At 44.0% G+C, this 24,450-nt stretch overlaps 1 protein-coding gene across 8 annotated transcripts in view; it reads right to left on the bottom strand.

Annotated features, from left to right (window-relative positions):
* ARHGEF39 (Rho guanine nucleotide exchange factor 39) overlaps positions 1 to 24,450 on the bottom strand; it is an 82,554-nt gene that overhangs the window by 55,003 nt on the left and 3,101 nt on the right. For 4 of the 8 annotated variants that reach the window (XM_042846748.2, XM_042846746.2, XM_042846747.2 and 1 more), the window contains exons 2-3: positions 5,465 to 5,614; positions 2,173 to 2,358 (exon numbers count right to left, since the gene is read on the bottom strand). In XM_042846748.2, the coding sequence (XP_042702682.2) occupies positions 2,173 to 2,358; positions 5,465 to 5,497 (219 nt within the window). In that variant the 5' untranslated portion in view covers positions 5,498 to 5,614. The remainder of the gene's footprint in view (positions 1 to 2,172; positions 2,359 to 5,464; positions 5,615 to 24,450) is intronic. The other 4 variants (XM_005313606.4, XM_065598588.1, XM_065598589.1 and 1 more) reach the window with 1 other exon arrangement.

Here is a 24,450-nt window from a genome sequence, read left to right as displayed (position 1 = left end):
CTGATAACTTCAATTTAATTAGCCCAAGGTGTACTCAAATAGCTAAACTGGACCCACAGAAGTATCTACTTAGCCACAGGAGACGGGTCCCATTTCCTCCTAAATGGATCAGGCACACTATGACAGGCTTGATCATAGTCTATAAGTACCTACATGGGGAACAGAAATTTGGTAATAGAAGACTCTTCAATCTAGTAGACAAAAGGTAAAACAACGGCTGGAAGTTGAAGCTAGACAAATTCAGACTGGGAGTAAGGAGCACATTTTTAGCAGTGGATGTAACCAACTATTGGAACAAATTACCAAGGATTATGGTGGATTCTCTACCGTTGGCATTTAAAAACAAACAAACAAAAAATCAAGATTTGATTTTCTAGATTTATTTTTTAAAAGAACTGCTCTAGTTTAAACAGAACTTAGTTCAGGGAAGTCCTATGGCCTGTGTTACAGAGGAAATCAGAGATCATCAGGGTCCCTTCTGGCTTTATAATCTATCAATCTAGCCACACAGAAATCATACAAACCTCAGGAAATTAAGCAAACACTTCTCAATCCCAAAGAAAGCATACAGCAAGAGTTTGCCCCCTGCTCTATGAAAAAGGCAGTCAGAATGCTGCTGGGTGACCTCCAGTATGACCCTACCAAGACAGAAGAATGGGGGTATGACTCTACACCCCATATTCAACATAATATTATTACGATATGATTATGGCATAATTATGATGCATTTTGTACAAGATGGGTCATGTAAGGGGTCATTGGAAAAGTTATGATTTGCTGAATAGGATTATTCTATCTGTATGAATGTATCATTTTTCTATCCGAAGTTATGAATATTGACAATGTGTCTGTATTTCACATGCAATCACACCTGGGTGACACTCACTAGGCAAAATGCTTCCAGTCTAGATAGCTGGTTGTGAAGGGCCTATTCTAGGTAATGGGCCATTAGGAAGAACAATAGGCCTTAGGAGAAGCTTATCCCCACCAGGTGAGCCTTCCTGAGAATGCTCCAGACAGCCTGTAAATAATGGCTGCTATGGTATGCAAGGGCATGTGACCAGGCCACATGACATGGAACTCCATCATGTATACCAATGTTTTCTCCCCAAAAGGTTCCGGCCATATGCTAAAGCTATATAAGGCAGGGAGTGACATCATCGGTTGTTCTTCACTCCCACACAACTGAACACCTCAGAGAAGCCTCCAAAAGAAAAGGACTTGGAACCAGGGGTGGGGATCCCAAGCTGCAAAACAAGTGCAGCTTGTGCCTTGAGAATCTGCAAGCCTGCTTGTATCATCAGTCAGGGTAAGAGATTGTTAATTAAAATCCTAGCCTTCTAATATGTTAAACAAAAATGCAAACTAAGCTTATTTACCAGGTAATCTGCTTTGATCTGTTTGCTATCACTTATAATCACTTAAAATCTATCTTTTTGTAGTTAATAAATTTATTTTATGTTTTAATCTAAACCAGTAAGTTTGGAGTGAAGTGCTTGGGAATCTTAGCTCAAGAGGCAGGAGGTGGTGTATTTCCTCTCCACGTTGAGGGAGGGGCGAACTGTAGGAGGTTATGCTTTACAGTTCCGTGTGCAGCGCAAGACGGTATAATTTAGGGTTTATACTCCAGAAGGGGTGCATGCCTGAGAAGCTGGAGGTTATCTTGGCTGTAGCCTCTCTATTGTTGAGTCATGCAGTGGCTGGGCAGAAAGCCTTCATGGAACTGCAGCTGGGTCTGTCTCTACCTGTGTTAATGCTGGTGGTAGGAACGGGAGTGGGTCTGCAGCTTGTCACAGCAGCAGTGTGAGAGGGAGCCCAAGCTGGAGAGTCAGAGGGCTCAGTGATACCCCAGTACCAGGTGGCACCCAGGGGGGAACCCCTCACAAGACGGATGGCAAAAAGGGACCTACTAGCCCTTGGACACCCACACATCAGGAAAAAGAAGAACAGGAGTACTTGTGGCACCTTAGAGACTAACAAATTTATTAGAGCATAAGCTTTCGTGGACTACAGCCCACTTCTTCGGAAAGCTTATGCTCTAATAAATTTGTTAGTCTCTAAGGTGCCACAAGTACTCCTGTTCTTCTTTTTGCGGATACAGACTAACACGGCTGCTACTCTGAAACCACACATCAGGGTGTCACTACATCATGAGGAAGCCCTGATACTCACTGTGGTCACCAAGTCCAGCTGCTCCAGGTATTTCTGCTCCGTTTCCACCAGTTCCTTGGCTGTCCGGCTACGTTTCCTCTCCCAGCGGGCCCTCTGCTCTTCCACAGTGTTTACTGCAGCCACAGCCTGCAGTAGCATGATGCTTATGATTGATTCAAGGGTGGGGATGACAGCTGATATCTTTCCCTGAAGTAATAAAAGCCACAAATACCTGTGATAAAAGTGCATCCTGGATAGTGGGATTTTGTGCACTGCTACTGTTTACCCTTTATTATGTAGGGCAGGGGTCAGCAACCTTTCAGAAGTGATGTGCCGAGTCTTCATTTATTCACTCTAATTTAAGGTTTCGCATGCCAGTAATACATTTTAATGTTTTTAGATGGTCTCTTTCTATAAGTCTATAATACATAACTAAACTATTGTTGTATGTAAAGTAAGTAAGGTTTTTAAAATGTTTAAGAAGCTTCATTTAAAATTAAATTAAAATGCAGAGCCCCCCCGGACCGGTGGCCAGGACCCGGGCAGTGTGAGTGCCACTGAAAATCAGCTCATGTGCCGCCTTCGGCACACGTGCCATAGGTTGCCTACCCCTGATGTAGGGAAAGGAAACAGAAAGGTTACTAACCAGTAACTGTTATTCTTTGAGAAATGCCTGTGTGAATTTATACTTGTGGGCTGTGACACACACCCCCCCCCGTCAAATTGCAGAACTGTGTTGAAAATGTGAAACAAGCAGGAAAAAAAAGAGGTTACAAAAGGCAAAAAATGCAATAATGGGGAATTTCAACTATCCTCATATTGACTGGGTACGTCACCTCATGAAGGGATGCAGAGATAAAATTTCTAAACTCAGCTTGTTGGGGCAGTTTGTCCTGGAACCCACAAGGGGACACAGGATCTGGTCCACAAGGCGACTATAGCTAAATTGCTCCATAGCAACCATAAGGTAATTACATTTAACATCCTTGTAGAGGGGAGAAATGCCAAAGAAACCCACCACAGTAGCATTTAACTTCTAAATGGGAAACTATACTAAAATGAGGACACTAGTTAAATGGAAATGAAAAGGAACAGTCACAAGAGTGAAATGCCTGCAAACTGCATGGAAACTATTTTAAAACACCATAATAGAGGCTCAAACTAAATGTATACCCCAAATAAAAAATATATATATATATATATATATATAGTAAGAGGACCAAAAAAATCCCACCATAGTTAAACAGCAGAGTAAAAGAGGTGGTTAGAGGCAAAAAGGTATCCTTTTCATAGAATCATAGAATATCAGGGTTGGAAGGGACCTCAAGAGGTCATCTAGTCCAACCCCCTGCTCAAAGCAGGACCAATTCCCAACTAAATCATCCCAGCCAGGGCTTTGTCAAGCCGGGCCTTAAAAACCTCCAAGGAAGGAGACTCCACCACCTCCCTAGGTAACGCATTCCAGTGCTTCACCACCCTCCTAGTGAAATAGTGTTTCCTAATATCCAACCTGGACCTCCCCCACTGCAACTTGAGACCATTGCTCCTTGTTCTGTCATCTGCCACCACTGAGAACAGCCGAGCTCCATCCTCTTTGGAACCCCCCTTCAGGTAGTTGAAGGCTGCTATCAAATCCCCCCTCATTCTTCTCTTCTGGAGACTAAACAATCCCAGTTCCCTCAGCCTCTCCTCATAAGTCATGTGCTCCAGACCACTAATCATTTTTGTTGCCCTCCACTGGACTCTTTCCAATTTTTCCATATCCTTCTTGTAGTGTGGGGCCCAAAACTGGACACAGTATTCCAGATGAGGCCTCACCAATGTCGAATAAAGTAAAGTAGAAATTAAATCCTAGTGAGAAAAATACATTCTAGCAAATCAAGTGTAAAAGTATAAGGTGGCAGACCACGTAAGAATCAGAAGAGCAACTAGATAAGGGGACACAAACTAACAGCAAAAAATTTTAAGTCCATCAGAAGTAGGAAGCCTTCCAAACAATCAGTAGGGCCCCTGGGTGATCAAGGTGCTAAAGGAGCACTCAAGAAAGCCAAGGCATTGCAGAGAAGATGAATGAATTCTTTACATCAGTCTTCACTGGAGAACACGTGGGGGAGATTTCCACACTGAGCCATTCTTTTCAGGTGACAAATATAAGCAACTGTCCCAGACTGTAGTGTCAATAGAGGTGGTTTTGCAACTAAATGATAAATTTAACAGTAATAAGTTACCAGGACCAGATAGTGTTCACCAAAGAGTTCTGAAGGAACTCAAATACGAAACTGCAGAACTACTAACTGTGGTACGTAACCTATTGCTTAAATCAACCTCTGTACCAGATGACTGGAAAATAACTAATGCAATCCCATTTTTTTAACAAAGCTCCAGAGGTGATCCTGGCAGTTACAGGCCTGTACATTTAACTTCAGTACCAGCAAATTGGTTGAAACTAGAGTAAAGAACAGAATTTTCAGACATATAGATGAACATAATTTATTGGGAACAGTCAACATGGCTTTTGTAAAGGAAAATTCTCTCTCACCAATCTATCAGAATTCTATGAGTGTCAATAAGCATGTGGACAAGGGTGATCCAGTTGATGTAGCATACTCAGACTTTCAAAAAGCCTTTAACAAAGTCCCACACCAAAGGCTCTTAAGGAAAGTAAGCATTTATGTGATAAGAGGGAAGGTCCTCATGGATCAGTCACCAGATAAAATATAATAAACAAAGGGTAGGAATAAATGGTCAGTTTTCACAATGGAGAGAGGTAAGTAACATGGTCCCCCAAGGATCTGGACTGTGCTGTTCAATATATTCATAAATGATCTGGAAAAAGGGGTAAATAGTGAGATGGCAAAATTTGCAGACCATTCTAAATTACTCAGGATAGTTAAGTCCCAAGCTGATTGTGAAAGTTATAAAGGGACCTCACAAAACTGGGTGGCTGAGTAGCAAAATGGAAGAATAAATTTGGTGTTGATAAGTGCAAAGTAATGAACATTGCAAAAATTAATTCCAACTATCCATACAAAATGATGGAGTCTAAATTACCAGTTATCACTCAAGAAAGAGATCTTGGAGTCTTTGTGGATAGTTCTCTGAAAACATCCACTCAATATGCAGCGGCAGTCAAAAAAGCTAACAGAATGTTAGGAACCATTAGAAAACAGATAGATAATAGGACAGAAAATAGCGTATGAACGGCTTTCATACAATGATAGGTTAAAAAGACTGGGACTGTTCAGCTTATAAAAGACACGACACAATATAGGTCTATAAAAATCACGGATAATGTGGAGAAAATGTTATTTACCTCTTCACATAACACAAGAGCCAGAAGGGTCATCCAGTGAAATTAATAAGCAGGTTTAAAACAAACATAAGGAAGTACTTCTTCAAAGAACGCATACAGTCAACTTGTGGAACTCATTGCCAGGGGATGTTGTCAAGGCCAAAAGTATAACTGGTTCAAAAAAGAATTAGGTAAGTTCATGGAGGATAGGTCCATTAACAGCTATTAGCCATGATAGTCAAAACCCCATGCTTCCAGTGTCCCTAAACCTCTGAGTGCTCAGTAGCATAATTCATACCTAATCAAGGTGTTATGGAAAAGGGGACTTGTCAAAGAAACCTGATATTTTTTCTGAGATCACAAATTTGGCTGATAAAGGATAACTGTGCTGACATAATATACTTAGAATTCTATGAGGCATTTGATTTAGTCATGCATGACATTCTGATAAAAAAAGTTAATTAACATTATACAAAAAGTCAATTTAGCCCATATTAATTGTATTAAGAACTGGTTCACTGCAGATCTCAGGAAGTAGTTGTAAGCTGGGAATCACAGATTTTGAGGCCAGAGGGACCATTAGATCACCTAGTTTGACCTTCTGTTTAACACAGACCATGGAATTTTACCCAGCTACCCCTGTACTAAACCCAATAATTTGTGTTTGACTAAAGCATATTTTCCTGAAAGACATCCAATTCTTGATCTGAAGACTTCAAGAGATGGAAAATCCAGCACTTCCTGTGGTAGCTGTTTGTTCTAGTAGTTCACTTAATTTTTTTTGCTTTATTTCTGATCTGAATCCATCTGGCTTCAGCTTTCAGATAGTGGTTCTTATTATGCCTTTCTCCACCAGGCTGAAAAACTTTTATATCCAGTATTTTCTTCCATTGAAGGTACTTGTACACGGTCATCAAGTCATCTGTGACCCTAAGAGCACTCCAATGCCAGAGGGCAAGGTACCACCTGGTATGTAGCAGTCTCAGCAGGCCTGACCAGCTCACTGCTTCCTAGGCACCTTCTAAATAAATAACATGGCAACAGTGCGTTGTAATACATCATTGGAGAACTAGTAACTCAAAGATCATTAATATTTTTGTATGATGGATGTATGGTTAACCTGCAAAGAATTACACAGATGTGCTGGAAATATGTGACTAAAATATGTCTAAATCAGGCATATCCGGAAAAGCTGATCACAACCTTTTGTCTAAGAAAAAAAATGTGTAATTCCCCATCTGCTGAGCAAGCCCTGGACAATTGAGATACATCAGCATGTAAACAAAGCAGTCAGTTCACAGGTAGGGGGAAAGATTTCACTTGCACTGTAAAATTGCAACAAGGAACATCACATGGGAACTCACGGGGGCGGGGGGGAGAGCAGAAACCTTGATCAAGATGGCATTGCCCCCCTGGAGGACAGAAGAGACAAACCTCAGGGGACCTTCCAGGCTCTTGACATCAGGACACTGAAATTTGGGGACTATATGTAACTGGGAAAGAGGCTTTGGGTTATCCTTCACCTGAGGCAAAGAAATGAAGTGCTTTGAGCTCTCTGTTCGGGGATCCTGGCTAAAGCCTGGCCAGTCTGCTGGAAGAATGACTGTAGTGAGAAAATGACTTTCAACAAAAGACTTTAGTTTATTAAGTCTATTTTTTCTTTTGTTTGTAACCATTTCTATACTTATTCCCCTTCTACATGATATCAGGTAAATCTGTATTCTGTTAAACTCATTTTACTTTTACTATAAACCAACTCAGAGCCGTGTACTGAAGTGGACGGTGTGTCAATTGGAGTTAAGCTAACCAGCTGCAAATTTGATAAGGTTTTGAAAATGTTACAGTTTTGAGAGGTTGAACACTGCAGAAAAATGTTTTTGGGAAGAACATGGAGTTAGAAGGGTTATTGAGGGCCCCCGGCAGTGCAAGCTAGAGTGAGACCTTCATCCTTGTATGCTAGCTGTTGGTGTCACAGTTGTGAGCCACAGCAGCATAGCATACAAGGCACCCAAAGTTGCTAGGCAGGTGTTGAATGAACCCCTTTCTGGCATGGATTGCTCCCAAAAGCATCACATCGTCTCTCAGTTTTCTTTTGGGTAAGTTAAACAGATAGAGCTTGTTAAGTCTTGCACTGTAAGGCATTTTTTCCAGCCCTCAAGTCATTTTTGTGGCTCTTCTCTACATTCTCTTCTGGTGACAGTATGCTGGAAAACGTTAACTGTATGCAGTATTCTCGTATCGGTCTCGCCAATACCATATACAGAGATGATTTTTATCTCTCTATTCACTGTTTATATATCAATGATTGCATTAAGCCACTTTGCCACTGCATTGCACTGGGAGCTCACGTTGAGTTGTTTTTCCACTATGACCCCTAAAATCCTTTTCAGTCACTGCTTTCCAGGATACAGTCCCTCATTCTGTAGATATGGTTTGGATTGATCGTTAGTAGGTGGAGGACCTTGCATTTGGCTGTATTAAAATTCATTTTGTTTGAATGGACCCAGATTGATAAGCAATCCAGATGACTCCTGTATGACTGTCTTGTCCTCATTTGTCACTGTCAATCTTTGTGTCAATTTTTCTTTAAATCACTAATGAGTTTTTATTTACTTCTAGACTCTTTATAAAAATACTGAATAGTGTGAAGCCTTGAATTCCCTGTGGAATCCCACTAGAAACCACACACATTCAGTGATGATTCAACTTTCACAACTACTTTGAGATTTGTCAGTTCTTAATCCATTTAACATTGATATTGGATAGTGCTAATTTGGGGAATAGACTATGGCAAGGGTGGCTAAATGCAGCTCTTTTACAGTTAGAGTGCAGCTTGCAGAGCCCCCCACGGTGCGCGGGGAAGGGGAAGAGACTCGGTACTTCTGCCCCGCAGTAGGATGGTGGCACTAGAGGCCTCTGCCCAGCCGGGAGAGGGGTCTAGGGGCTTCAACCCCACAGGAGGCTCCTGCTGGGGCTCAGGGCTTCAGCCCCGCTCTTGCTGAAGCCCCAAGCCCCAGCAGATGCCTCCTGTGGGGCTGAAGCCCCTAGCGCCCCCACCGTGCTGCAGGGCAGAAGCTCCAAGCCCTGGCAGGTGTGCCTGGCTCTCGAACTTCTGAAGATTATCGTATGCGGCTTGGAGGGTCAGTAAGTTTGACCATCCCTGGACTATGGGGTCCCACAGAGATGTGTTTTTGGCCAAATACTATTCAATGTCTATCTGTGATTTTGTATTTTCTCCAAGAACATTACTGGTAAAGTTTGCAGAGGACACAAAAAAAGTGATGGAATGGAAAAATAATGATGGGGACACATCAGTTATGTAGGCCAAACTGGATCACTTGGTAAGGTGGGCTCATTTGAGCAACGTGACTTAACTATGGGCTGGTCTACACTGGGGGGGAGGGGAGAAATCAATCTAAGATATGCAACTTCAACTATGTGAATAGCGTAGCTGAAGTCGAAGTATCTTAGATCGATTTACCTCGGGTCCTCACGGCGCGGGATCGACGGCCGCGGCTCCCCCGTCGACTCCGCTACCGCCTCTCGCTCTGGGGGAGTTCCGGAATCGACGGGGAGCGCGTTCGGGGATCGATATATCGCGTCTAGACGAGACGTGATATATCGATCCCCGATAGATTGATTACTACCCGCCGATTCGGCGCGTAGTCTGGACGTACCCTATGTAGCTGACATCTTGAACAAGTTTGAGACCCTGCTAGAGTACACTGATTCTGAATCCACCTGGACAGACTTCAGATTGCACATAACTGATGTTTCTATGACCATCTGTCACCGTGCCTCAGTGGGTCACAGCTGAGAATGCCAGATTCAGGACAAACTGCTGAAAAATAGGGCAGACTCACCCAAAACTGGTGGTTATTCTCTCACTAGATTATACCAAGTCAGTAACAAAAGTAAACTAGTGTGGTGAAACAGAAGTTAACGGGAAGTCAAAAATGCTGTCTCCTTAGGCATTCCAGCCATTGTCTCAACACCCAGACATTGGACTCTATGATGAGTGGTTACTGAAAACCAATTTCATCAAATATAGCGTCCATCTAATCCAGGAGTGGCCAAACCTACTAAATCTCTGAGCTACATATGACAATCTTCAGAAGTTTGAGAGCCGGGATGCACCTGCCGGGGCTTGGGGCTTCAGTCCCATGGGAGGTGCCTGACAGGGCTTAGAGCTTCAGCCCCACTCCTGCTGAAGCCCTGAGCCCTGGCAGGTGTGCCCCATGGGGCTGAAGCCCCGAGACTCTCCTCCCCTCTGGGCAGAATCCCCTACCCCACCACCCTGCTTCAAGGCAGAGATCCTGAGCTCCCCCTCAATCTGGTAGGTGGATAATGGGGGGAGTGTGTGAGGGGACCCCTTGAACTGCACTTCAGTGGTAAAAGAGCTGCATGTGGCTCATGAGCCACAGTTTGGCTACCCCGGTCTAATCTCAAGAGATCAGCCATTTAGCCAGGTCGATATATAACTCAGATCTTAAAAATAACCATGCTAATTCCAATCCTTCAGTGACTAAAAACTAAAGGTTTAATAATAAAAGAAAGAAAAATAGAGTTAATAATGGTTAACAGATCATACACATACAAAAAATTGCAAAGATCTTATATCAGGTTTGTAGCAATGATAGTATAGATTGCTGGCTTGTAAAGTCTCTCTGGTAACGTCCAAAAGATTGGGAGGGCCCCATTCCATATTTCAGTATGCTCCTTTTTGTTGTCAATCTATAGTCCAGAGAATCAGGGCAGGAAAGAGACAAAATGGAGATATCTCAAGGGTCTTTTATATCCTCTTCTATATGCCTGGAAATGTCGTGTCTCAAACAAAGCTCACAGCCCAGTTTGTGGAAAGTTACTGGCTCAAGATGGAGTCCAGGATCACATGAGCATATCACATGTCCTTAAATGGCTTAATGATTCCCAGAGGCACCCATTATCCATATTCATGCTGAGGCATCCACAGGAAGGCTACTGGGTGGGATGTTTCTTCCACTGTGGCTGGATTGTGTCAAACACATGTCCCTCATAGGCAGCCTATCCTGTAACATGCCAGATTTGGCTCAGGACATATCATGGAGGCACATGCTCACCCCGTCCAAAAGACAGAATGAGAACTAACCAGCATGTCTTAGCACAACCAAATTCAAGATGGTCTATCTAGAAACAAAGAATGTAGGTTATACTTAAGTGACCCTTCTGTCAGATAGCAGCAGCAACAAGGATCAGGTTCAAATATGATGGGGTTCCTCTTTAAATTAACAAACACCCACACACCAGCTTGAGGCCTAATCCAGAATCTGGGAAAACTATCCACTTCCTGTGCCCTTCACAGGCGATACTTCCCTTCTCACAAGCATTGAGTGTACATAAAGTAGAACAAACTTTAAGGGGAACAACACAGTATTAATTTGGGAAAACACAACAACAATAAATTAGAGCATAGGTGTTTGGTAGAAGTTCATGCAGTGGAGTTCACTCAGCTCTGTTGCTGCCCTCTACAACTTCAATGGAAAGCTACAAACAACTCTAACCAGATTACCGGCTCCAGGATTTCAGCTCTATCATTAGACTGTGGAGAGGGTCCAAATACATTTGTAACCCTTGAGCAGAACCCATGCCTCCAGGGAGTCAGTCTTTCCTGTATATGTAGATCTCTATCTTCCTTGTTTGTGTCCCAATGTCAGTGCCAAGCCATTCAGGATTGAGGTTCTGGTTACAACTCATTGAGGACATCTTCAATATAGTTCTGTTGTCCTATTGTCACACAACAAGGATAATATTTAATTATTCCTACACCCAAAACTTAAATCAATTTTAACCCAAAACTAGCCAAATATTTTCACCGTGGCATAGTAGGGGTTAGTTGTGCAAGTGAGATGTGTTCACACTCTGTCTTCCTTTGGTTCACCACTAGATGGCACAGAGGGCTCCTTCTCTCTAGAAATGTAGCCACAGGCTTATACTTGTAAAACAAAAAGAAGAACAGGAGTACTTGTGGCACCTTAGAGACTAACAAATTTATTAGAGCATAAGCTTTCGTGGACTACAGCCCACTTCTTCGGATGCATCCGAAGTGGGCTGTAGTCCACGAAAGCTTATGCTCTAATAAATTTGTTAGTCTCTAAGGTGCCACAAGTACTCCTGTTCTTCTTTTTGCGGATGCAGACTAACACGGCTGCTACTCTGAAACTTGTAAAACAGAGGACTGAATCATGAAAAGCAGCGAGGCTGCCAAGAACTGGGATCACAGAAGATAGTTAAACATGAGCTCCAAGTGCAATGCTGTAGTTAAAAGGGCAAACATGATCCTTGGATTCAGGGGACTGTCAAGTAGGACCAGGGAGGTGGTATTACCTCTGTATATAGCATTAATTAGAGTGCCATTATTGGAATACTGCATCCAGTTCTAGGATCCAATACAGACTGGAAATGGCTGAGCCATTACACACATTGAATCTATTTCCCCATGTTAAGTATTCTCACACCTCTTGTCAAACTGTCTGTAATGGGCTATCTTGATTATCACTACAAAATTCTTCTCTCTTAATTAGCCTCTTAGAGTTGGTAGGACAATTCCCACCTTTTCATGTTCTCTGTATGTGTGTGTGAGTGTAGATCAGCAAGTTGAGACAACAGCTACTGCCAGCAAGCTCCCTTCATCCTGAGCCATGTTGTCGTCCCCCCCACACACACACACACACACACTCTGTGGAGGGGAAGGGGGACACCCTGACATTAGCACCCCTCTTCCCAGCAAGCAGGAGGCTCCCGGGAGCAGCTCCAAGGCAGAGGGCTGGAGCAGCACACAACAGTGGGGGAGGGGCAGCTGAACTGCCTGGCAATTGATAGCCTGCTGGGCAGCTGCCGCACAGGGAACTTAGGGGAGCTGCCAGTCCACCCTGGTTCCAAGCCCCCACTAGCTAGCTCCAACGGGCTGCTCTTTCTGCTAGCAGCGGACAAAGCAGGCAGCTTCCAAACAAAGTTATAAGGGAGCATTGTGCACCTTTAAACAAGCATGTTCCCTAATTGATCAGCAACGTAACAATGAAACAACCTTAACTGGGTTGATTTTAAGTGAGGAGTTACTGTACCTAAGGATTTATTAACTAAGAAAAAGAAATAAGAGTTATTTACAAGGTTAAAACAGATAAACATACACATACAAATAAAAGTAGTTAAGGGCATAACACTTACATCTAACTGGGATAAATACAACATGGTTTTACAAAAGGTAGATCATGCCAGACCAATCTGATCTCCTTCTTTGAGAAGATTATTGATTTTTTTGACAAGGAAATGCAGTAGGTCTAATCTACCTGGATTTCAGTAAGGCATTTGATACAGTTCCACACAGGAAATTATTAGTTACATTGGAGAAGATGGAGATTTATGAGAGAATTGAAAGGTGGATAGGGAACTGGCTAAAGGGGAGACTACAACAGATCATACTGAAAGGTATTGTCCTATTCTTCAAAACCCTTCCCTTCATCACATCACCTAGGGACCATTGCCAGCTGAAGATGCCAGATAGCTCCAGCCACTCCTTTCTACCCTCCACACACCTCCTGCCCCAGTGGAGGGAGGTTACTAATGGAGTTCCTCAGTGATCGGTTTTGGGGCCAATCTTATTTAAAATTTGTATTAATGACCTTGACACAAAAAATGGGAGTGTACTCATAAAATCTGAAGATAACACAAAATTGGGAACAAATATCGGGGGTAGCCGTGTTAGTCTGTATCCACAAAAACAACAAGGAGTCCGGTGGCACCTTAAAGACTAACATTTATTTGGGCATAAGCTTTCGTGGGTAAAAAAATTTCACTGCATCTGAAGAAGTAAGGTTTTTTACCTACAAAAGCTTATGCCCAAATAAATCTGTTAGTCTTTAAGGTGCCACCAGACTCCTTGTACAAAGTTGGGAGGGATTGCCAATATGGAGGAGGACTGGAATATCATACAAGAAGATCTGGATGACCTTGAAAAGTGGAGTAATATAAATGGAATGGAATTTGATAGTACAAAGTGCAAGGTCATGCAGTTAAGGACTAACAGGAATTTTTACTATAAGATGGGGACTTATCAGTTGTGACAGAGGAGGAGAAAGACCTGGTGTATTGGCTGCGGGATAACTATGAGCTGCCAATATGATGCTACCGCGAAAAAGGCTAATGCCAGAGGGAGATTCATAGATTCCAAGGCTAGATGGGACCCCTGTGATCATCTAGTCTGACCACCTATAAAACACAGGCCGTAGAACTTCCTGCAAAATAACTTCTTTTGAACCAGAGCAGATCTCTTAAAAAACATCCAACCCAAATATTGCTGGTGACTGAGAATCCATCACAACCCTTGGTAAATTGTTTCAATAGTTAATCACTCTCACTGTAAACAATTTATGCCTTCTTTCCATTTTGAGTTTACCTAGAATTGCCTTCCACCCACTTGATCTTGTTCTGCCTTCCCTCTACTACAAGAGATCCCATTCCCTTTATAGGCACTTCTAGACGGTGATCAAGTCACCTCTTATCCATCTTTGTTAAGCTAACTAGGTTGAGCTTTTTTATCTTCAATTGTAAAGCACATTTTCCAGACCATTAATAATTATTGTAACCATTCCCTAAACCCTCTACAATTTTTCAACCCGCTTTTTAGAGCATTGACATCAGAACTGGACACAGTATTCCAGTAATGGGAACACCAATGCTGCATACAGAGGTAACAGCACCTCCCTGCTCCTGCTCTATATTCCCTTGTCAATCCCTCCTAATATCATGTTAGCCCACTAGGCGCTCATGTTCAGTTGCTTATATACAATAACTAAGTTAAATGCTTTAAAGAAGTAGAGTAAATTATATCAGTAGTTACTTTTATTAGAGTTGATATCCTTGGAAAAGATTACAAGTTCACTTGACAAAGAAATATTTTCTTCAATACTATATTATTAGCATTACATTATATTATATTTCCATCCTTTAACTCCATATATTGAGTTTTGCTTCAGCCATGCCATAATTTTGTCTGAGATCAATATCATGCAAACCATCCTATAGTTACCTGGCTTATCCTGTTTATTCTTTTTAAATATTAGTACAATGGCTGTCTTCCAGCCCTCTGAAACTTCCTCACTGTTCCAAGACTTAATCACAGATTTTAAAGCTATTTCAAGGCCAAGAAGGGAGCATTACAATTTCAAGTTTGACCTCCTGAAAAAGGTCAAACATCCAGCAACCTCTTCAGCCAGTTCCTTATAGAATCCTAAAAATATAGCACAGGAAGAGACCTCGAGAGGTCATTAAGTCCAGCCCCTTGCACTGAGGTAGAACCATGTAAACCAAGGCCATCCCTGACAGGGGTTTGTCCAAGCTGTTCTCAAAAACCTTAAAAATGACAGGGATTCCACAGCCTCCCTTGGAAGCCTGTTCTAGATTTTAACTACCCTTATCATTAGAAAGCTTTTCCTAATATCTAACCTAAACCTCCCTTGCTGCCGATTAAACCCATTGCTTCTTTTCCTACCTTCAGTGGACACAGAGAACAACTGATCACAGTCCTTTTTATGTAACAGACCTTTACATATTTGAAGGCTGTTATTGGATTCCCCCCTCAATCTTTTTTTCTCAGAACTAAACGTATCCAGTTTTTTTTACCCTTTCCTCAGGTTGGGTTTTCTAAACCTTTTATCGTTTTTGTTGCTCTCCTCTGGATTCTCTCCAATTTGTCCACACCTTTCCTAAAATGTGACATCCAAAACTGGACACAGTACTCCAGCTGAGGTCTCAACAGTGCTGAGTAAAGTGAGAAAAGTACCTCCCGTGTCTTACCACATGACACTCTTGTTAATATCTCCAGAAGGATTAGCCTTTTTCGCAACTGCATCACATTGTTGATTCATACAGTAACTCCTCACTTAACGTTGTAGTTATGTTCCTGAAAAATGCGACTTTATGCGAAACGATGTTAAGTGAATCCAATTTCGCCATAAGAATTAATATAAATGAGGGGGGTGTTAGGTTCCAGGGAAATGTTTTTCGCCAGACAAAAGACATTATGTACATTCACAGTATAAGTTTTAAACAATTTTAAACAAACAGTTTAATATTGTACACAACAATGAATGATTGTGAAGCTTGGTTGACGTGGTGGAGTAAGAGGGTGGAATATTTCCCAGGGAAAGCCTTGCAGCTAAATGACGAACTAGCACTCACCTGAGCCCTCAAGAGTTAATATGCTGTTGTTAATGTAGCCTCACACTCTACAAGGCAGCATGGACTGAGGCAGGAGGGAGGAAACACAATAGATGCACTTCCCTGCAAAAACTGAGCATGATGATGAGCCCACTCTATCCAGCTGGAGCGCACTTCTCCCTCCTCCTGACAGCACATGCATAGCTTCACAGGAGCTGACTTTCCAAAGTGCTTGGGGGGTGCAGGCATGAGTGAAAGAGAGAGAGATGTGCATTGCCCCTTTAAGTACACTGACCGCACTTCAAGTAAGTTGCCCTTTTAAGCAGATCAGCCAGTTTAGATAGGAAGCAACAGCTTCCAGCAAGCTCCCTCCTTTCTGTCCCTGAGCCCTGTCCCCCTACTCCGCTTTGTGGAGAGGGGGTATGGAGCAGGGGGACATCCAGATATCAGCACCCCTCTGCCCTCCCCCAGCAAGCAGGAAGCTCCCAGGAGCAGCTCCAAAGCAGAGGGCAGGTGAGGAACAGCACGGCAATGGGGAGAGGGCTACTTGAACTGCTGCTTGGCAGCTGCCGAGCCACATACCTTACAGGGAATTTAGGGGAGCTGATGGGGGGTGCTGCCAGCCCCTCCTCCCTCCGGTTCTAATCCCCACAAGGAGGGGCTACTCTTCTAGAAAATCCTCCAAACAGTGGACAAAGCAGGCAGCTGCCAAACAATGTTATAAGGGAGCATTGCGCAACTTTAAATGAGCTTGTTCCCTAATAGATCAGCAACGAAACAACGAAACAATGTTAACCGGGACAACGTTAAGTGAGGAGTTACTGTATTCAATTTGTGGTGAAAACAGAGGTAAAGAGGGGAAAATAATGAAGCCCAGAGATGTGGGTTCTGCAAATTCACACCCTCCCCTACGACCTTCAGATCCTGTTCAGCAGTACTGCCACTTAGCCAATTTTGTAGCTATGCATTTGATTTTTCCTTCTTAAGTGAGGTACTTAGCACTTGTTTTTATTGATTTTTGTCTTGGTGAATTCAGACCAATTCTCCAACTTGTCAAGGTCATTTTGAATTCTAATTCTGTCCTCCAAACTGCTAACAATCCCTCCCAGCTTGGTGTCTGTGACACTCCGTACCTCAACAATAGCACCCTGGCACCCCCATATTCATCACTGTGATAGGATTATGAATCTGTTGAACATTACTATCCTGTTGAATTATGTATTTTACCATTGTATCTGAAGTTATGATGAAGTTTTGCTAGCCCACAGCTAGCCTTTCAGTAGCCACAAAGAAGCAACACATACTGGCCAGACAGGCATTGATGGCCCGTCAAGGAGAATCCACTCTCCCAGAGATTCCTCAGTGAGAGCATGTACTCAATGGGGGCTAACACCGTCACAGCAAGGATCTTTCTAGCAGCTGAAGAGAAAGTATAAATAAGGGTCAATGGCATCACCACAGGGCCTCTCTCCTCCCCCCCCCCCCCATCTTAACACCTGGAAGATGATTTGGAAGACAAAGACTGAACTGGGGAGATTGGTACCAGGCTGAGAAGGAAATTCTGCCTGTGTAATAAGAACTGTCAACTAACTGCCTGAAACATCCAGTGGGATGAGAAACTGCTTGATTCAAATCTTGCTTAATTGGTAGAATTTAGACTGTGATTTTATTTTTATTTCTTATGTAACCAACTTTGATCTCTATGCCTACTACTTATAAACAGTTAAAATCTATCTTTGTGTAGTTAATAAATCTGTTTTATATATTTTACCTAAAACAGTGTGTTTCTGGTTGAAGTTCTTAGAGAATCTCAGCTCAGGTTAACAAGGGTTGTTGCCAGTCCAATAAAGGGTAGGGAAGTGCAAACTAATTAATAAACTTGCACTGTCCAAGGGAGTCTTGAGCAGCGTAAGATGGTATATTTCTGGGGTGCAAGGCTGGGGTGATTTTCAGGGCTTTGGAGCGGAGCCCGGAGCTGGAGTGCGGAGCAGCTCTGTAGCAGTGGCCCATTTGCTCCAAAATCATTTGCTAGTGTCTTTCTTTGTATAAAAAGAACAGGAGTACTTGTGGCACCTTAGAGACTGACAAATTTATTAGAGCATAAGCTTTCGTGGGCTACAACCCACTTCTTCGGATGCATATCTTTGTATAATTCACGAGTGGCTTAGACAGCATTCAAGCAATTTAGCTGGCTGTGGGTCTCCATATGCTGATGGATGAGTGATCACAGCGCCTGGAGGAGTTTGCTGCTTGTCACTGGCATAGCATTGTGAGAGACAGCCCAGGCTCGAGAGTTAAGGCAACACTGCAGTCCCACAGTCCCAGGTTGTATTCTGGAGACATATCACAGTGTCATTTGCAGATTTTATAAGCATGTTCTCCATTTCCTTATACAAGTCATTAATGAAAATATTGACTAGTACTGGACCCAGGACTGACCCCTGTGGGATCCCAGTAGATACACCCTCCAGTTTGAGAACAAACCATTGATACCTACTCTTTGAGTGAAATCTTCAACCAGTTGTACACCCACCTTACAGTAATTTCATCTAGACACTGCTTGTCCCTAATTTGCTTATGAGAATATCATGTGGGACTGCATCAAAAGTCTTACTAAAATCAAAATATATAGAATCATAGATGATTAGTGTTGGAAGAGACCTCAGGAGATCATCTAGTCCAAACCCCTGCTCAAAGCAGGACCAACCCCAACTAAATCACCCCTGCCAGGGCTTTGTCAAGCCAGACCTTAAAAACCTCTAAGGATGGAGATTCCACCACCTCCCTAGGTAACCCATTCCAGTGTTTCACCACCCTCCTAGTGAAATAGTTTTTCCTTATCACATCCTTATAATCATTATTCCATATATAATGCCAATCATTATAGTCCTTATAATCACATCCTTATAATCATAAAGCCACAAAAAACAAACTCAAGCAACTTACTAAAGTCTAAATAGCGCTCAAAAACGTTGATATAATATAGTTATTGCAATGGAAAACTGAGGGATTACATTGTATGTAAGAGAGCAGTATTTGCATTGTACGTAAGAGAGCAGTATGACTGCTCAGAGCTCCGGTATGAAACTGCAGAAAAACCTGAGAGTCTCTGGATTAAGTTTCAGAGTAGCAGCCGTGTTAGTCTGTATCTGCAAAAACAACAGGAGTACTTGTGGCACCTTGGAGATTAACAAATTTATTTCAGCATAAGCTTTCATGGGCTACAGCCCACTTCATCGGATGCATAGAATGTAACATATAGTGAGGAGATCTATATGCACATACAGAGAACATGAAAAGGTGGGAGTTGTCCTACCAACTCTAAGAGGCTAATTAATTAAGAGAAAAAACTTTTGTAGTGATAATCAAGATAGCCCATTACAGACAATTTGACAAGAGGTGTGAGAATACTTAGGCCTGTTCTACACTATGAGTTTAATTCAAATTTAGCAGCGTTAAATCGAATTAACCCTGCACCCGTCCACACAACGAAGCCATTTATTTCAATATAAAGGGCTCTTAAAATCGATTTCTGTACTCCTCCCTGATGATCGGAGTAGCGCCAAAATCGATATTGTCATTTCGAATTAGGGTTAGTGTGGCCGCAATTCGATAGTATTGGCCTCCGGGAGCTATCCCACAGTGCACCATTGTGACCGCTCTGGACAGCAATCTGAACTCAGATGCACTGGCCAGGTAGACAGGAAAAGCCCCGCGAACATTTGAATTTCATTTCCTGTTTGCCCAGCACAGGAGAGCACAGGTGACCACAGAGAGCTCATCAGCACAGGTAACCATGCAGGCTGATAATCGAAAAAGAGCACCAGCATGGACCGTACGGGAGGTAATGGATCTGATCGCTATATGGGGAGAGGATTCAGTGCTAGCAGAACTTCATTCGAAAAGACGAAATGCCAAAACTTTTGAAAAAATCTCCAAGGGCATGATGGAGAGAGGCCACAATAGGGACTCAGAGCAGTGCTGCGTTAAAGTCAAAGAGCTCAGACAAGCCTATCAGAAAACAAAGGAGGCAAACGGTCGCTCCGGATCACAGCCGCAGACATGCCACTTCTACGCTGAGCTGCATGGAATTCTGGGGGGAGCCGCCACCACTACCCCACCTCTAAACGTGGATTCCGAGGCGGGGGTAATCTCATCAGCCACACCTGAGGATTCTGCAGACGGGGAAGAGGAGGAGGAGCTTGCAGAGAGCACACAGCACTCCGTTCTCCCCAACAGCCAGGATCTTTTTCTCAGCCTGACTGAAGTGCCCTCCCAAGCCAGTACCCAAGACCATGACCCCATGGAAGGGACCTCAGGTGAGTTTACCTTTTAAAATATAAGACATGATTTAAAAGCAAGTGTTTTTTAATGATTAATTTGCCCTGAGGACTTGGGATGCATTCACGGCCAGTACAGCTACTGGAAAAGTCTGTTAACGTGTCTGTGGATGGAGCGGAAATCCTCCAGGGACATCTCCATGAAGCTCTCCTGGAGGTACTCCAAAAGCCTTTGCAGAAGGTTTCTGGGTAGTGCAGCCTTATTCTATCCTCCATGGTAGGACACTTGACCACGCCATGCTAGTAGCAAGTAATCTGGTATCATTGCATGACAAGGTCTGGCAGTGTATGGTCCCGATGTTTGCTGGCATTCAAGCAACATCCGTTCTTTATCTCGCTATGTAATCCTCAGGAGAGTGATATCGCTCATGGTAACCTGGTTGAAATACGGGAATTTAATTAAGGGGACAGAGGTGGCCCCGTTCCTACTGGGCTATTTGCCTGTGGCTGAAAAGAAATCCTTCCCTGCTGTTAGCCAAGCGCGGGAGGGGCGGGGGACTTGGTACCAGCCACGCGGTGGGGGGAGGGATAAAGCGATCATCCCAGAGAATTGGAGTGGGAGGGTTAGTTTGTTTTCTGCTGCTGAAGGTTAACAGGAAAACCGCAGCAGTCAACGGGTTTTGCTTGGTATGTGGGAAAGGAGGGCGCAGAAGCCGAAAGACAATGGCTTACCATGGCCGCATGCAAGCTGAATTCTGTTGCCCGGACCTGCGTCTGTGATCTCTAACACCAAAGCCACAGGCACTCAATATTAAGATGCAAAATGTGACCTTGTACTGAAATCACATGTGCTATGTAATGTGAATAGTGTTGTTCACTGTGAAAGAGTATAAGCATTGTTGTGTAAAATGTATCTATCTAAAAACTTCTCTCCTTTTTTCCATCCCTCCAGCAGCTGCAAATTTTTCAAGCCTCCCTCCTCCGTCCCAAAGGCTATCTCAGATAAGGCGGCGGAGAAAGAGGACGTGAGTCGAGATGTTCTCGGAAATAATGGAATGCACCCGCAATGAAAGAGCTCATTTGAATGAGTGGAAGGACACGGTATCTAAGTACAGGAAAGATGCCAGTGAACGTGAGGTCATGAGGGACGCTCGAGATGAGAGGTGGCAGGCTGCAACGCTGGGGCTGCTGCGTGATCAAACGGACATGCTCCGGCATCTGGTGGAGCTTCAGGAACGGCAGCAGGATAACAGAGTGCCACTGCAGCCGCTGTATAAACTCCCTCCCTCCTCACCATGTTCCATAGCCTCCTCACCCAGACGTGTAAGAACGCGGGGTGGGGGGGGGGGAGGCTCCGTGCACCCTCTCAGTCCACCCCAGTGGACAGCCCAACGAAAAGGCTGTCATTATATTGAATTTTTTCAGCGGCCTTTTACTTCCCTCCTATCCTCCTCCCAAACCCCACCCGGGCTACCTTGTCGGTTCTCTCCCTATGTTTATAATCAATTAATAAAGAATACATGATTTTTAAACAATAGTGACTTTATTTCCTTTAAAAGCAAGCTGTGATTTAAGGGGGGAGGGTGGTTTGCTTACAAAGAATGAGTCAATCAAGGGGGCGGGTTTTCAAAAAACAGAACTTTCACACCATAGCCTGGCCAGTCATGAAACTGGTTTTCAAAGCTTCTTTGATGCGCAGCGCTTCCTGGTGTGATATTCTAATCGCCCTGGTGCCTGGCTGCGCATAATCAGCAGCCAGGCGATTTGCCTCAGCCTCCCACCCCGCCATAAAGGTCTCCCCCTTACTCTCACAGAGATTGTGGAGCACACAGCAATAACAATGGGGATATTGGTTTGGCTGAGGTCTGACCAAGTCAGTAACGCGCGCCAGCGACCTGTTAAACGTCCAAATGCACATTCTACCACCATTCTGCACTTGCTTAGCCTGTAGTTAAACAGCTCCTGACTCCTGTCCAGGCTGCCTGTGTATGGCTTCATGAGCCATGGCATTAAGGGGTAGGCTGGGTCCCCAAGGATAACTATAGGCATTTCAACATCCCCAACGGTTATTTTCTGGTCCAGGAAGTAAGTCCCTTGCTGCAGCCATTTAAACAGAGTAGTGTTCCTGAAGACGCGAGCATCATGAACTCTTCCCGGCCAGCCCACGTTGATGTTGGTGAAATGTCCCTTGTGATCCACAAGTGCTTGCAGCACCATTGAAAAGTACCCCTTGCGGTTTATGTACTGGGTACCTTGGTGCTCCGGTGCCAAGATAGGGATATGGGTTCCATCTATCAGCCCACAACAGTTAGGGAATCCCATTGCAGCAAACCCATCCACTATGACCTGCACATTTCCCAGAGTCACTACCTTTCGTAGCTGCAGCTCAGTGATTGCTTTGGCTACTTGCATCACAGCAGCCCCCACAGTAGATTTGCCCACTCCAAATTGATTCCCAACTGACCATTAGCTGTCTGGCGTTGCAGGCTTCCACAGGGCTATCGCCACTCGCTTCTCAACTGTGAGGGCTGCTCTCATCTTGGTATTCTGGCGCTTCAGGACAGGGGAAAGCAAGTCACAAAGTTCCATGAAAGTGCCCTTACGCATGCGAAAGTTTCGCAGCCTCTGGGAATCGTCCCACACCTGCAACACTATGCGGTCCCACCAGTCTGTGCTCGTTTCCCGGGCCCAGAATCTGCATTCCACGGCTATAACCTGCCCCATTAACAGCATGATCTCCAAAGCACCGGGACCCGTGGTTTGATGGAATTCCATGTCCATGTCCTCATCACTCTCGCCGCCGCGCTGCCATAGCCTACTCCTCGCTGCCTGGTTTTGCAGGTTCTGGTTCAGCATAAACTGCACGATAACACGCGAGGTGTTTACAATGTTCATGACTGCTGTCTTGAGCTGAGCGGGCTCCATGCTTGCCACGGTATGGCGTCTACACTGTTCACCCAGGAAAAAGGCGCAAAACGGTTGTCTGCCGTTGCTTCCCTGGAGGGGGAGCGGGGGATGTACCAAGAACCACCCGCGACAATGTTTTTAGCCCCATCAGGCATTGGGATCTCAACCCAGAATTCCAATGGGCGGAGGAGACTGCGGGAACTATGGGATAGCTACCCACAGTGCAGAGGGTCCTGTGGCACCTTTGAGACTAACAGAAGTATACTTCTGTTAGTCTCAAAGGTGCCACAGGACCCTCTGTTGCTTTTTACAGATTCAGACTAACACGGCTACCCCTCTGATACTTGACTACCCACAGTGCAACACTCCGGAAATCAACGCTAGCCCCAGTACATGGACGCACACCGCCGAATTAATGTGCTTAGTGTGGCCGCATACATTCAACTTTATACAATCTGTTTCCAAAATTTGAATTCTGTAAATTCGGATTAATCCCGTAGCGTAGACATACCCATAACATGGGGAAGTACATTCAATGTGATGGCAATACAGCGGTGCACAGACAATCCAGGATTTTTTTGGAAAATGTAGGGGGGGGCAATTTCCTGGTGCAAGTGCTGGAGGAACCAACTAGGGGCAGAGCTCTTCTTGACCTGCTGCTCACAAACCGGGAAGAATTAGTAGGGGGAAGCAAAAGTGGATGGGAACCTGGGAGGCAGTGACCATGAAATGGTCAAGTTCAGGATCCTGACACAAGGAAGAAAGGACAGCAGCAGTATATGGACCCTGGACTTCAGAAAAGCAGACTGACTCCCTCAGGGAACTGATGGGCGGGATCCGCCGGGAGAACAACATGAAGGGGAAAGGAGTTCAGGAGAGTTGGCTGTATTTTAAAGAATCCTTATTGAGGTTGCAGGAACAAACCATCCCAATGTGTAGAAAGAATAGTAAATATGGCAGGCGACCAGCTTGGCTTAACAGAGAAATCCTTGCTGATATTAAACACAAAAAAGAAACTCACAAGAAGTGGAAGATTGGACAAATGACCAGGGAGGAGTATAAAAATATTGCTCCGGCATGCAGGAGTGAAATCAGGAAGGCCATATCACACTGGGAGTTGCAGCTAGCAAGAGATGTTAAGAGTAACAAGAAGGGTTTCTTCAGGTATGTTAGCAACAAAAAGAAAGTCAAGGAAAGTGTGGGCCCTTTACTGAATGGGGGAAGCAACCTAGTGACAGAGGATGTGGAAAAAGCTAATGTACTCAATGCTTTTTTTGCCTCTGTCTTCACAAACAAGGTCAGCTTCCAGACTACTGCACTGGGCAGCACAGCATAGGGAGAAGGTGACCAGCCCTCTGTGGAGAAAGAAGTGGTTCAGGACTATTTAGAAAAGCTGAATGATCACTAATCCATGGGGCCAGATGCGCTGTATCCGAGGGTGCTAAAGGAGTTGGCGGATGTGATTGCAGAGCCATTGGCCATTATCTTTGAAAACTCATGGTGATCAGGGGAGGTCCCGGATGACTGGAAAAAGGCTAATGTAGTGCCCATCTTTAAAAAAGGGAAGGAGGAGGATCCGGGGAAGTACAGGCCAGTCAGCCTCACCTCAATTCCTGGAAAAATCAT

This window comes from Chrysemys picta, chromosome 6 (assembly GCF_011386835.1).
Source record: "Chrysemys picta bellii isolate R12L10 chromosome 6, ASM1138683v2, whole genome shotgun sequence".
Taxonomy (NCBI): Eukaryota; Metazoa; Chordata; order Testudines; family Emydidae; genus Chrysemys; species Chrysemys picta.
The sequence above is the reverse complement of the archived record's forward strand: the minus strand, read 5'-3'. Positions and strand labels throughout refer to the sequence as shown.